Raw genomic sequence first — 16,151 nt, 5'->3', positions numbered from 1 at the left:
TACATTCAAGATTTAGTGTATGCACACATATTGCTCCATGAATCTTTGTTGAGTTATTAATTGCTCTATTTTGAAAGTGGGTTTTACCAGGTTTGATTTTTCACAGTTGTGATAAATTCAGAGTAAGCTTGAAAAACTTACATAGTGACAGTTTACACTCCACTAAAACACCCTTATGAATCATGTCTACAAATCAATACTGTAGTGTTATTTCTAATCAATGTTGGCTCATGCAAGATGACAGAAAGTTTCAGGCAGAAAATAACATTGGATAAACATTAATTCTATCAAGAAATTAAATTTTCTTCTAACACGTTGTTCCTTTATGAAACCAAAGATGACAATGAAGTAAGTTAATAGACCTTTTGTAGTTTTACATTTTTAATCAAATGTGTAATCTTGTCTTAATAATTATTCTGATTGGTTCTGTCTAATTAGACATGCTTCCATTTCATCCTCATCAATTTTCAAAGTGCTAACATCTTTGAAGAGACCCTTCTCCTCATTTCATCAGTTGAGAGAAGCTTTTACCAAATCTCTTTACTATACTTCCAGTGCTCCTTCAGAACACCAAAAAAACAGTCTCTGCCCTTCTTTTATCTCCTCTTGACTAATTGTAAAAACAGCTCACAATTTGAAATCCAAAAATTATTAGACCATAATAATTGCTGAATGGCCTCACAGTACAGTTGGTGATTGTGTAGGATACTGATAGTGAGACAGCCATCATTTAAAAAAAATATTTTCAATTCAGTTCAACAAGCACTTATTGAACTCCTTCTAGAAGCCAAACACTGAGCTAGGCCATGATAATGAAGGGCTGAATAGGCCAGCTTCTTTACAGCTTTGGAACTTTTTATCTCGACCAGCAGTTTTGAGTAGTAGCTTTTCAGCACACAAGAGTGCAATAATGAATTGTGAGGTAGACTGCGAATGCTAATACCAGTGTTAGTGAAGGGGCTATCTTTTGAGTTATTTGCATTTTACAATATAATCCAGAAGAGCTACTGCCATAATAATTTGACATTCATTCACTTATTTTCTAATATGTTCATAACCAAAAAAAAAAAAAATTGGTAAGGTAGAAAGTTATACATAGGACTACCCAAGTTCGTTGAAAAAAAGTAACTGAGATAATACTAAATTACTTAGGATGCAAAATGTTAACAATGGTTCTTTTCAGGTGGTAGGTTTGTATAATGTCATTGAAAGTAATTCTGGACAATAAAAGAAGAGTTGTATAACATTAAGATCATCAAATAAGCACTCTAAAAATAATTGTCATAGGAATTAAGAATAGGGAAGAATTCCTTTAAGTAGTTGGATAGACACAGAGGACTTTATGGAAAGGGTATATTTTAGGGATGGATGAGTTCTGTAGAGAATATGGGATGTGTTCAACTATAATACCATCCAAACTATTTCTCCACCTGAACCTGCACTGACTTTCCCTGAATGTGTATTCCATGTGTATTGGGATCTGGACTAGGTAGCTGTATATTTCTCCCCATTCTATTTTAATTTATGCAGCTTGGGATCAAAGTCGATTCTTTTTTGGCAGCTTCATTATTCTAGTGACTCACACTGAGCTTGAATTCAATTCATCTCTCAAATCTGTTCTTCTCATGATGTTTGAGAAACATTTCTCCCACACTGTACTGGGGCAGTTGTTTTGCTGATCTGAGTGTAGGACTTTACATTTACAAACTGTTAAATGTCATCTCACTAGAATTGGCCGAGAGCACCAACCTGCTGAGATCACTGAGGTTCCTGACTCTATAGTACATGTTCTTCAGCCTCACCCCATGAGAGCATGATGAATAGGCCATTGAGGTTACGTACCAGTTATCAGTTTATTGCCCCTCAGTTCCAAATGTACCTTGATTGCATGCTTTTCAATAATGGAGCTGGACCTTGTAAATCTTCCTACTTTGTCAACTGATGACACTTGTAAGTGTTGTCAGCTGAAGTCACTGGAGGGACACTGATGGAAGAAGGGGTACTTCTTCCTGAAACTGGTATTCTTCTCTCACCAGGCTTCTGCAGCACCCACTTTTACAGCACCCAGCTCCTGCAGTGTGTGGTGGCCAGCAGCACATGCCACTCCCCAAGGGCAGACTTCCTGGCACCCCTGTGGGTGGTTTCACAGAGCGGAGCTGCTGGAGCAATATCTCCCAATGAACAAATTCCCTTTGACCCATGTAGGCAGCTCCCCCAGTACTCCAGACAGCAGATCCTCAGAAGATGTCCACCAAACTGCTCTGCCCAGCTGCATCCCTGATAACAGGGTCTGGATTTCGGCTTGTCAGGGGAGACTCCTAATCTCTACTATTCTTCTGTTCTTCAGAGTTCTTCTTATCCTTGACCAACCAATCCTCCATGACTCCAATCTCTAGTCATAATTAATTATTTATATTAAACTTTCCCTGTTCAGATTATATGTGCTTTTGTTTCTTTATTGAACCCAGACTGATATAGGTCATTATTAAAAGTATCAATAAAATCTTTGCTAGTTCCAAGCCTCCCAAACCTTCCTGACTTACAATTGCCTGTTTAATAAGGCAGGAAATTTGGTAATTTAATATGGGAAGATTCTCATAAAAATGCCTAAAATATAAATTGTGGAGGCTGTTTCATGGGGAAGGTGATTATGGGGAGAATTAACTTATGTGTGACAAGTCTCTTGGCCTGGAACACCCTAGCCCTCCCTCTTCCCAGGCTCCCTCCTTACAACTCAGGTTTCAGTTCAGATCTCGGCTTCTCAGTGATGATTTCTCTGACCACCAATCTCAGTTAGCTTTACCAGTCTATCTCTGCAACCACTCATTTTAATTTCTTCATGTCACTTACTGTATTTACCTGTTTATTGTTTTCTCTCTCTAATCTCTTGGACAAAATCCACAAGAGGGAGAGAGAACTGTGCTCATCTCCCTAACACCTTGCTCAGTGCCTGGCATATGATAGGTGCTCCACAAATATTTGTTGAATTGAGAGAATTTCTCCATGATCTTAGATTAATCAGAGAATGTGCAGTTTAGAGAAGATACATAAGGATGCTAGGAAGAGTTTACACTTATGAACTATTCATCAAAGGAGAAGTTTTACAAATGAGAAGCATTTCTAGAATTGACTCAAACTTAATGAAACCAATGGCAGAAAACTCATCCCCAAATCTCAATGTAGTTTTTCATACTAATATGCTACTCACCAATTTTGTTTTTTCCTTCTTCATACTTTATTCTTTGTAGAATGTGATGTACAATTCTACTTCTTGTGGCATTGTTGAAGAAAGTGTCTTTGTTGTGGATGATGAAGCTGCACACAGATATTGAAAAAACAAAGTTGAGGATTAATTGGCAGTGAGGGATCTCATGTATTATCATTTGGTGCTGCTTGGTTGGAGGTATCTTCAAGCCGTGCTAAAGTGTATGTCTGGAATAGCATAAGAGAGCCCAGAGATCACACCAGAGCAGTAGGATCATGAATCTAAACAGTTCTGGTTCTCAGACTTCTGAGCATTAACAATATTAAGCCAGGAAGGAGCTGGAGATAAATGAAATTATGAAACCTTAAAACAAACTAATAACAAAGCTAGGTCTTATTTTTCACTTTTTCTTAGTAAGGACCTTAAATAAATTCAACTAAAAATTCATTTTGTTTTTATCTCCATGACCTTTACCCTGCCTCTTCCCATGTCATAATCAGGTGGTTTTCCAGGAAACTGGCTTGAGTGGTAGACATAGAAGTTAGGTAATGAACTATGGTCTGGCTTAGGGGTGAGGTGAGAGGTCAGTTTTTGGAAGTCACCTCTGTCCCTTCCTCTCCCATGTTCTCTCCGGGAGGGAACCCTTCTTCAAAAGCATAAGCTTAAGACATGTTTTAATTTAACCGATGGCCTAGCCAGTCTCCGAAGCTTTCAAAGGGCTCATAGACCACACACACACACACACACACACACACACTCTCTCTCTCTCTCTCTCTCTCTCTCTCTTTCTCATATTCACAACACTGGACTGTCTAGTAGGTGTTCCTACCCTACTGAGAAGTTTTCTAGTTAACAGACAGGGCTTCCAGGGTCATGTAATCTAGCATAAAGTGGCCATGTCTTCTCTTCCCAGAAATGTGAAATATGGTAGAATATTAGAAACACTGTGTAATTGCCTCATTGAATTTAAAATTTTATCAACTCAGTAAACTTTTATTAGGTTCCTTCTATGAGTTGGACTCTATGCAAAGGCATACAAATATTGTCAACCAACCCCCCCCCCCAATCCAGTTTTGAGATCACCTCTCTAGCAAGTCTCTCCAACACTTCAACTGAACTCCTGTGCCCCATAGACTCCAATATTCCCTCCTCTATACTTTTTCTTGCCTTGCAAGCACATTGATTGACGGGTTGCTCTGTATTGTCATTTGTATTCATTTCTCCATCAGATATTTACAAAGGGCACTCCATACAGTACTGATTATACATTGGCAAGCAAAATAAGAAAAGCTTATAGTCTAGTGGGTAAGATGGACCATAAACAAAATGAACATGATCATGTGGCAGAGAAAGATAGACTCAACCTCCTTTTTCATGCCTTTTCTCCCACAGAGGACTGTGGACTCACTCAGGACAACAAGTTGCATCATGACTTCTGTAGCCCTGGGGTCTAGTAAGTGGCACACAGGCATGTGAGGTCATGAGGTTTACGCTGGGGAAATTGTTGTCACACATTTTCTTGAGAAGATGGATTCCAAGTAATTGTAATTGATGAGATAAAACTGACCTGGAGGAAGGGTGGTCCAGGCATGGGGCTCAGTTTGGGAACAGGGTTGAGAATGTGAGTTTGGAATGACAGATAAAGGAGAGAAAGGTCAGAGAATATGGAGACAGAAGTAAATCTCATGAACTGATTCCTTGGAGAAGTATTTTTCTCCCATTTTTACTTCTCTTGGGTTCTCTTAGAAAATACTGCTCTCAGAGAAAGGTGATTTGACTTGGTGGATGAGAGATGATCACTGTGTGAGTAAACAAGGAAGGAACAGCATTTATCTCATGTTTTCTGAAGACATTTTAGGGCATCAAAGAGGAAGAAGAAAAAAACCAAGAGTTACATTGAGTGCATTTCTTTTTATTTGCTCCGTCTCTGCTTTTGCACCTTATCTGAGACAGGCCATTACATTTTAATACCAAATAAAGATGTCATAAAGAAATAGACAACAAATAAAAAGCCCATTTTGACTAACAATTTCAGGTGATAACTGAAAGCTGATAAGCACGACTATGCTTGATGAGACAATTTGGGGCTAAAAGCCCATGTCTCTCCTCCATTAAATGTTTTCCTGCTTCCTTCTCTTTTTATAGTACCACTTTTCATCTTCTGAGTCCATGTGATGATTCTCTATAATAAGCACTGGGGACCAGCTTCAAAACCTTGTTTCCGTTTCCTTACATCTAGGTTGTACCTGGAGCCTGGAGAGTCTAAAGGAGGAAGAATATAGGGGGCATGTTCCAGGCACTATCCTAAACGACCTTAATGTGCAAACTCATTAAATCCTTATCCACAAGGTAAGGCTTGTTAGTTCCATTTTACAGGTGAGGAATCAGAGAGGTTATGGGATGTGCCCAAAGACACCTGCCAAGGGGCACATCAGGATCTGGTTGCAGAGGCTACCCTCTTAGCCACTCAACTTGCCTGCTTCTCTCTATACATTGGAGCCTCCTGCAGGTTGAGATCAGCCCAAGAGGAACTCTGCAGGGAATGTTCTTCTTGTTTCCCTGCATCCTTGCAACCTCAGCTCAGGCCATATTCCCCTCTAAAGCTCTTGCTCCACACCTCATCCTCACCCTGAAATGCAGTGTGGTGCTATACAGAGGAGGAAGCAGAAACCATTGAATGGATGAGGAGGGAGATGGGCTTAAAAGCCCTTGATGTGTTCAACATGATCTCTGCTTTCTCTTAAGACTCTGAAGTGAGACAGACCTCGGTCTATACCTCAGCCCTGCCACTTACTCTGTGGTGTTGGGGCCATTCCTTGACTTTTCTGGATCTTGGTTTACTCAACTGTGAATTGGGTATAACCCTATAATTTCTCTTTGGGGGTTTCATATAATGAGGTGAGATGACAAGCAGTGCTGAGCCTACTGACTGGCATTTCTAGGCTCTCAGCCTTAGCTGTCACCATTGCTGTTGCTTCTATCATATTATATCAAAGTTATCTGCCTGTATTTATGAGCATCTTGAAGACACACATCAGCCCAGCTCTGTATTACAGCACTAGAACAGGGCAAAGTACCTGAGAAACCCTTAAAGTTACATCAAAAGAGCTGACTTCCAGAGGACACTAGCCAGCCTACAAGCTATGGAACTGTATCTCATCTCTTTCTATCTTGACCCTATTCCTGCTTCTTGGAGCTCTTTCTGTCCTCTCCATTTCTTGCAACTGCCAACCCAGAGCCATTCCCTCAACATTGCACATTTAAGGTTCTTCTGGTGGGGTATGCAGCTGTCTCATTTTCTCTGTCACTCTTTCAAACTGGAGGATTATGAGAAGGAGCAGCGATGATTGATGATTTCCTAATCATGTTCTCATGCTTTTCTCAGCCACAAATAATTCAGATGAAATCACACGCATATGCACACAAACACACACATGATCTAAGATGAACAATTCTGGCCAGTGTGAGACTTGGAGCTCCAAAGCTCTGAGCAGGGCTCGACATGAGCTGATAAACTCAGTTCTGTACCTAAATATTTCTGAGGAGGATGGTGAACTTGTACAACCTCTGTGGAGGCCATTTGACCAGATTCACTCAAATTCCACATATGTCCTCATTACATGTCCTCTGACCCAGAAATTCCTCTTTTAGAAATTTACAAATACACCTACCACATGCAAAGCGACAGATATGCAAGAATGTTCACTGTGGCATGGATTATAACAGCAAAAGTCTGGAAATAACCCAAATAATTCAGCAGTGAAGGGTAGGATAAGCAAATTATAATACAACTCTACAGGTGAATACTCTAGCTATAAAGAGATGAAGGTTGCTCAGTGGAAATATTTAAAATCTCCCGGATAGTACAGGGAGAAAACAAGATTCAAAACAGTCACATAGCTATCTGTATCAGAGGAAAACATCCATATAAGGAAGCACACAGATATAAATATATTGACACCCATATTTTCTGGTTCATGCATAGAATGACCATCGAAGAGTACACACACATCTGATTGCCTCTGGGAGAACAAAGTGGCTGGAAAGTTTGGAAGTAAACCTCACTATATGCACTTAGAAAATTTTTATTATGTGTACTACCTATTAAACTGAAAAAAAATGTTTTTTAAAGAAAGCCTAAAAGGAAAATGTGTTTATATTTTAGGTCTAGTCTCACCATCCCTCAGAGGAATGAAGAAGGGAATAAACTGGACTGGTGGAGGATCAACTCTGAGATCACAGCTTGGTACATACATCTCCTTGTTCTATCTCTTTGGAGGGATTCTATAGTTTCCTCAAAGTCATACAACCAGCAAGTGGCAAGAAGGAATTCAGAAACCATTTTCTTTGTTCCATTCCTTCAAATTTGTTTGAGAAGGAAAATTCTAGGTGCATAAGGGTGCCTGTGTGCATACGTATGTGAAAAGGGTTTTCTGAATGCCTCTCTCATGCTCTGGAAAGAAGGCCCTGTTGACTGCTCAATAAGTAATGGGCAGATTGGAGCCTGAAGCTCCCAGTGTCTCCTCTCCAGAGTTCCAGCTCTTCTTCTGCTTCCTATGGTGGTGGGGAGCCTGGGTTTTCACTTGAGGTGCTGGGGGATTGGGGTCCCCATATCCTCTTGGCTAGGAAAGAAGGAATGGGAAGGAACATGTCTTGCAAATAAGTGTTAATGACAGACTTCCTGGAGTTGTGATTTGCTCTTTAGTGACAGGTTCTTCTATACCAACTGTTCACAGTAGTACTATAAAATATTGTGATATGCTGGGTTTAACAAGTAAATATTATGCTGGCACTGTTCTATGTCACTGAGTGGGTAGAGAATGGGAAGCCACAAGGGTGGGCTGCATTCTAAGTGATGCAAAGGTGAAATGAACCCAGCTCACTCCTCAGAGAAGCCTCTGTTCTTATCAGATAAAACGAGAAACACAAACATTCAAAGTTGTGGATTGGGGAAAGGTACTCATTAGTGCTGGGTTTAAAATCAGCCTAGTATGAAATGTGCCACTTTCAAAGCAGGAAACAACTCATTTCTTTTTTCAAACAAACTTTCCTCTTAGACTGCAGTTATTAGGCTAAGACTCCATTTTCATCATAAATTCATAGAACCAAGGGAAATTTTATATTAGTTTGAATTATCTAAAGTTCCACCCTAACATAGAAATTTCTGAGATAATGAAAACATTCTGGGTTGGGGATATAGCTCAGCTGGTAAGCCCTTGCCTAGTATGTGCAAGGCCCTGGATTTTCAAGAGCCCCACATTGTAAAATAAAGTTTCTCTCTGCACTGTACCCTATAATACCCATCTCCTATGCAAAGCTACCGAGCCTTTCAACTGTGGCTACTGCATCTGAGAAAGTCAACTTTGATTTTTTTTTCTGATTAAAAATAAAATTTGAATAGCAACACGTGACTAGAGGATACTGTATTGACAGTGCAAGCGATTGATTGCCTAAGTTGGGTGATATTCTGAGCATGCTGACAGAGCCCAATTACTGCGTCAGTGACAGAATCTGGACCCTATATCTTACTATGGCTATAGTACCTGAAGCAAGAGAGCATGCGAGGGACAAAGTCTGCCATATAGGACCATGTGTAATTACCAGAAGACCTGGGTTCAAGTTCCCTCTCCCACTTAAGCTGTGTGACCTCAGGAAAATCATCAGATCTTTCTGGGACACAGTTAGTTGTTAGTAAAACACAGGTCATTATACTTTAATTGACCAAGAACAGGGTTAGATAGTATCCAGAACAGAACATTTGATCTCCACCTTTGTAAAAGAAAAATTCCCCTTTTCTCTTGTCTCTTCCATCTTAAAAATCATGGCCCTGCTATGCACCCAATTTCACAAGTCACGGACTTGAAATGCACCCTTGACCCTCTCTTTCTCTTTGGTTCAACATCCAATTCTTCAAGTTCTGCAGGTTCTTCCCAACTGTTACCTTGAATCTGGTCCTTTCTCACTCTCTTTACTTAAAAGTTGTTCCCAGGGCTACTGTAACAGCCTCCTAACTGTTCTTTATATTTATATTCTCCCTCAAGTTCATCTTCTACTGAGAAAAAAAATGATTTTTTAAAAGAATGAATGCAAGTTCATGCTTCTGCTTTAACTCTTCAATGACTAACCATAGATTTGGAATAAAGGCCTAACTCCTTTCCATGGTCCACACAGTTCTACGTGGTCTGACTCCTACCTGTATCAAGCATGCACTCCTCTTCCCTGTGCTTACTCTGAAGAAGCAACTTTGCCTTTCTGTTTTTGTTACCCCACACAAACCCATGTTGTCATTCCCCAGGGCTTCTCCTCAGGCTTTCCCCAGATTTTTGCACAATTTGTTTCTTTTCGACATTCAGGTCTTGGATGTCACCAGCCTCGATAAGAGAGTCCCTCCTCTGCCGGCAAATCACTGTTCTTATCCCATTACCTCATTTATTCTTATTATAGTTTATTCTCTGAAATTTTTAATTGGGGCATGAGTGGGAGACATCTGTCTGCAAGTCTACTGTTGAACTCCCTCCCTGTAGCACGCAACCTCTTCACATGAGTGTAGGGCTCTGTCTGCCTTATTCTCTACTCTAGGGCTTGAGTGAGTAAATAAACCATATTCCTTATGACTATGAGTCCTGCTGAACATTTCAGAAATTGTCAGAATGTATGATAACTAAATTTTACCTTTTTTCTCCCTAACTTGAAGTTTCTCAAAATCAGTTTCATCCTATAGGTTTATTATAATAATTATTATAATAATGCTTTGTATGTGATACTGCTTTTGGGTAAATAAAGGCAACGAAGAGGATTTTTAAAGTATTTTTTTAAACATATATTAGAAAAATTTTGAGATTGACAAAACAAGTAAGTAGTCTCAAAAGTTTGAAAATAAATCTCCCTGGTTTAAAAATTCAAGAGGAAATGGTAACTTGATCAAGAAACCTTTAACTATTTATATATGTGTCTGTAGGATTATTTTAGAATTATAGACACATCACTAACTTCCATATACTTAAAAATCTAAAGCATGTAACAAATTAGGAAACAAAGTCAATAATAAATGAAAGCATTTTTCCTTTTTCTGGGATAAAGTTGAATGAATCAAGTGTCAGCTGGATGTCTGAATTAATCTGGGGGAGTGAAAATCGCATGCTTCCTGTTGCTTCCCATTTTGAACAGTAGTGTCTATTGTCATGATTATGTCCTTGTTCCATCACTACATTTAGACAAATGTAGGGGGCAGATAACTTGTCTTTTCTGTTTACAGGTCTCTGGTCACAACCATGGAGCTGTATCCAAGAATTTTCATCTCCAACTAACTTGATGCAGAACAGGAGATCCTGGACTTTTCAAGCCTGGTGCAATATTGGGATGGTGTCTATAGGGGAACCCAGGATGGGAATGAGTATTTTCTCTGAGGGAAAAATATGAGTAACTTACAGCCAGACGGCGCTGTGGTCGATGGCAAAAAGAGCTGCAAAACTTCTAGTCCTTGTGGTTCCTCCTTTGTGATGTTAATTTCTTGTTCCTTCCATAAAGAGGTAGGGTCCATCTGTCTCTCTTGAATCTGCAGGACTTGTGACTGGCTTTAGTCAACAGAATGTGGGAGAAGTGATTTTTAGGCCTCAACTCTACAGCTTTCACCCTTGCCAGTCTAACCTGCAGTCCCAAGACTGCTAAGGCAAAGAAGCCTGAGCTGGCTTTTCTGAAGATGAGACCCATACAGAGAGAAACCCAGCCAAGAGCAACCAGCTGAGTAGAGAAAACTGTAGCCACATATTGGCTCCAGGAGAAACCAGCAGAAGATCTGCCCAGCTGGGTCTAGCATAATTGCTGGGAAAAAAGAATCATGAGCAAATAAGATGATTGTAATTTTAAGTCAGCAATTTTTGTGGTAGATTGTTAGGTAGCAATAGATAACCAACCTACCTCTCTTTTCTCATGGCCAAAGTTGTATTACTTGACAACACCAGAAGAAAGGTAAAGGTTAATGCCTTAAAAATAAATATTCAAGGAATTTTCTCAATTAGACTTTTAAATAGAGATTTCTTTTTTAACGAAGAGAAGCCAGGTGATATAGTTAACTGTCACTTAAATTATGTTCTCATAGAAATGAAAATCTAAATAGGAACAAAGCAACCAATTATTATTTTGTTTTTTACTGTGACAAGGTCTACTTTCCTTAGAGTTTTCTGAGATTTAGGCAAGTGCAGTGCAAAACCTAACTTCTTATTTTAAGTACACTTGTTAAGAATAAAAGGATGAGAAGATTATGAGACCAAATATAAACTATTCAAAGTCCTGACTAGGGAAGATTTTCAAGCCTCCTTTTAGGATTAAGATGATAAGATACTGGAACATAAAGCAATGTGAGATATTTTAAAAAATTCAGTCATTTCTAATTGTACTTCATGATATCATCTTTGCTATCTGAGAGTTAATAGGAATTTAAAAAATACTTGCTCTTCAGGCTTCCAGGTAAAGATGAAAAATTAATCACTTGCATTCTATTTCTTCCTTTCTCTAAACCCCATGAAAATAATAGTTGTATGTATGTGTGTCTATGTGTGTGTGATTAAATAAAGGTATAAGTAATAAAGGAAAGAAACAGCAGGAAGGAAAAACAGCAACGAAATGTTGGAATGTGCAGAGACAGAGAAGTGGTAATAGTCTTAGATCAGGAAACGCTAAATCTTCAACCACCTCTACAGAAAATTCATGAATGACCATATTTATACTACAAAATCCTGTAAAGACTTAGAATTGGGGCACCTATGACCTCTAGAATTTGGGTTAAAAGGATACTAAAGTAAATATTTGAAATCGGTTAGGAAGAAATTAGCTCTCCAGATCCTTGCCTGTATTATAGCAGAAGACTAGAGGCTATTTTACATATTTATTGAACTGTGAGACACCATGCATAGTTAGAGGTAGGGACAGCATGTGAAAACTGGAGGATCAAGTGAACGTTTGAGTACTGGAAGCTGAGACTCAGCAGCTGTTTTCATCCCCTCAGGCTCCAGAATATTGGTAGCCAGACCTTAATTTTGCAGCAGGAGACTGGAAAATGTTCTTTGGGGAATCTGTTCAACCTAGGAAGGAGATCTAAAGATACTAATACTGAAGACTCCAAGATGAAACCATCCAGCCATTTTTGAGGCTCACAGTTAACAGGTCCAACCTGTTATTCAGAACTTTTTGTTTTGATTTCTTTTTCTTAAATATGGACAGTCAAAATTCACTAAATAACTGATGAAGACTATTAACATAAAAGATAGAGAAAAATATAAAAATACAAACAAGAACAATCAGAAAGAAACATGTTTGGGGAAATTAGGTTATGAAAAGTGATAAAAGTTTTGAAAAATCATTAAGCTCAGAGAGCTGAGAAAGTATTTGAAATTTTGGGGAAAAGAGCTAAAATATGTTTTGAAAAACCAGAACATCATCAAAATAAAAATAATCCTTAAAAATTAAAAAAATAGCAGAAATGTAAAACTCAATAGAAGCATTGAAAATAAATTGAGGATATCTCCTAGGGCAAAAAGATACAGATTAATGAAAAACGAGAGAAAAGATAAGAACATTAGAAGATTAGTTCAGGAAATCTACTATTTGATATAGGAATTCCAAGTAAAGAGATAAAGGAGAAAATCATCTAAAATTTTTAAGAATTATTCAAGAAAACTTCTCTGAACTGAAACTTAAGGATATCCAGGTTGAATGGATTCGCTGAATATCCAGTAAAATATGTGAATATAGAACCACATCAAGATATATTATTATTTATGCATTTGTAGGTAAATGGATGGAGCTGGAGAATATCATGCTAAGTAAATGAAATAAGTAAATCCCCCCCAAAAAAGATACATTACTATGATATTTTAGAATACTATGGACAAACATACTGACATAAAAGCTACCACAGATGAGAAAAGTTAAAGAGTTAGAAATTGAAGTGCTTTTAAAGTTCTCAACAACAATAATGAATTTTAGATATGAAAGGAACAAGACCTTCAACATTCTGAAGGAAAAGAATTTTGGCTAGATATAGAATTCTATACCTAGCTAAACTACCAAAAGAATGAGGTTTAATAAATGTGTATTAGTTTATTCTGGTTGCCATAACAAAGTGTCACAGACTAGGTGGTTTAAACAGAAACTTATTTCCTCCCAATTCTGGAGGCTGGAAGTCTGAGATCAAGATTTCAGGAGTGTTGGGTTCTTCTGAGGTCTCTCTCCTTGGCTTGTAGATATATAGCAGTCTTCCCAATGTATCTTCCCATAGTCTATCCTCTGTGCTTATCTGTGTCCTCATTTCCTCTACATATAATGGTATCAGTCATACTAAAGTGGGCCCTACTTCATTTTAAGTTTAACACCTTTTTACAGACCTTGTCTCTGAATAAGGTCACATTCTGAGGGTGAGGATGCTAACATGTAAATTTTGGGGGAATGTGATATTGTCCATAATAGTGTGCAAGTATTTTTTTTTTAATTTATCTGTTATGAAATGCTTCTGTCACGATGATGTCACTGGAGGATGTGAAAAGAGTGGAATAAAAGTCCAGGAAACACAAAGAGTAATACGGGTGAGACACCAAGAGAACACAAGGATATTGATAAAGGGAAATTACAGAACAATTTGTACCAGGAATAGAAGGCAAGAAGTTCAGATTGGAACTTGTTAGAGGCTGCAGGGTGATTTCCTCAAGAAAATGAAACAAATTGCATATCTAATGCATCTGAACATCTTGAAATTGTCACAACTGGCAGAGTTTAAGATGGAATTAATGGAAAGTACAAAGAAAACTTTGAAAACTAAAAATCAAGAGAATGTGTTACTTTTTAGTTCAATCAAAAACAATACTGTCATGAATATCTAAAAAAAACAAATAAAAAATAAAAAAAAGAAGAACAATGCAGGATAGGAAAATGAGTCATATTGTCCTACATGACAGTTCTGAGTAGCACTTATATAGTAATAATGATGTAAACACTAATATACATTATAACAATGCCTCTAATTATAAGTACATAGAAAGGATAAAGGATAGGTATCCATTGTAGTGAGAACTGGCAGGAATAAGAAAAACATTATTCCCTATAGTAGAAAGTCAATAGATTCTGCTATAATTGAAAACCCACAAACAAACAATAAAATAATTTATTTAGATATGTGAAAGTAATTAGCAAAAGGATCAGCTAAAAGAGTGGAAAGTGGTTGTCCCTTGAGATGGGGAAAGATAAAGAGTTGGTGGGGGTTCTTTTTTTATATTTAGCTTTTAATTGTTTACAGACTGCATTTTGATTCATTGTATCCAAATGAAATTGTGGGGGTTCTTGTTATTGCTGTTCTAGTCAAACTTGTAGGACTATTTGACTCTTTAATCTGTGGACATGAATAATTCAATTTTTTAAAAGGTGATAGGAGAAGGAAGGAAGGGATGGGTGGACAGAATGAAGGAAGGAAGAAAGAAAGAATGGAAGAATTTCTTTTGAATAAAATGTTTGCCAAAGATAGTTGGGAGTTTTAAAAATATAGAATTATTTTTAGAAATAAGACATTTACTTTGAAATAAAGTCAGTATCTTCATAATGATTCTTATTGCTTTCAGGATTCAGTATTTTATATACTAAATTGGAGAGAGTAATACTGATATTCCAATTGGTAAGTGGACTTTATTTTAAGAATATGCCTCATGAAAAGATAGAATTTACTTTTTATGAATCCTAGGGCTTATAAACATGTTTTTCCAGCTTACAATAGTTTTTAAAAATTATTCTAAATAACACAGGTGGGTTATATCTTATTGACTGGGATGACATCATGAAAGAATATAATATCTACTTTATTTGGTTAAAAATAAAAGCAAATTTAGGATAGGATCTTTGTTCTGTCAAGTACTGTTTGAAGTTAGAATAGAAACTTCTCTAAGCCTCCAGAACCTTATCTTTCACATAAGGACAGCAAAAATGTTTAAGTCAGAAGGATGTTTAATCAGGAAATGCTGAATGCAATATACTTATGTACACACATACTCGTAGATGGTAATTTTACATTATTATTAGATCTCTATTTGTCGCTTTTTGTAGGAATTACTGACTCTCATAGTTCAAACACGTCTCCATGTACCTGCTATTTTAAAATTAGGTCTTGTGAAGATCTTTCTCCTTTAATGAAATATTGTCACACACACGAAAATATGCCAAGAATAATATGAAGCTCCATGTGTCCACTAACTAACTTAAGAAACAAAAGTTTGCAAATACAGTTGGAGTTCCCCTGTAGGAGTCTCTTCAACTGCATTCCCTTCAAGAGGTTATCACTGTCAGGGATTTTTCATGATCTCCACTATGGATATATTCCTGAAAATACAGTATTATATGTTTCACAACTTCACTTATTTTTCTACAACTTGCTTTGCTTGTTCAATACTGATGTTGATTCATATTGATACAAAGAACTCTTGTTTGATCATATTCCCTGATGCTGGTAGATGAACACAGGACCACTATGTGAGGACACTATAGTTCATTGGCTCATTCTCCTACCATTGGACACTTAGGCTATTTTCAATTTATTATGATTACTAACGATGATGTGGTGATCATTCCATATGATGCAAAAGTGGAAGCGTTTTAAGGAAGTACATACCAACAGATGGTATTTCTGGGTCTGAGGGTACATGTGTATTTGGACAGGTCTTAGGAAAGAAGTGTCAATCAAATTTGGGAGTCTGATTCATGCACGTGATACAACATCCTGAAATGATGTGATCAGTGGTGAGCTGTATTGCAACTAATTTGATTGCCATTGTAAGAATGTACACACATACTCATAGCCATTTGTAAGAATGGCTAGAGTCCCTAGATTTGGGGATGATGTAAAAGGTTAGAATGGATTTTAGGCACCTTTACAATAACCTCACCTTACTCCTGTGCATTCTAATGTGTT

The 16,151-nt window shown here is 37.6% G+C and overlaps 1 protein-coding gene across 7 annotated transcripts in view; it reads right to left on the bottom strand.

Annotated features, from left to right (window-relative positions):
• Positions 1-16,151, bottom strand: part of ANO4 (anoctamin 4) — a 377,561-nt gene that overhangs the window by 77,093 nt on the left and 284,317 nt on the right. For all 7 annotated transcript variants that reach the window (XM_079141368.1, XM_079141366.1, XM_079141367.1 and 4 more), the window contains one exon: positions 3,209-3,315. In XM_079141368.1, coding sequence (XP_078997494.1) covers positions 3,209-3,315 — 107 coding nt within the window. The remainder of the gene's footprint in view (positions 1-3,208; positions 3,316-16,151) is intronic.

This window comes from Sciurus vulgaris, assembly GCF_902686455.1.
Source record: "Sciurus vulgaris genome assembly, chromosome: 5".
NCBI classification, from domain to species: domain Eukaryota; kingdom Metazoa; phylum Chordata; class Mammalia; order Rodentia; family Sciuridae; genus Sciurus; species Sciurus vulgaris.
The sequence above is the reverse complement of the archived record's forward strand: the minus strand, read 5'-3'. Positions and strand labels throughout refer to the sequence as shown.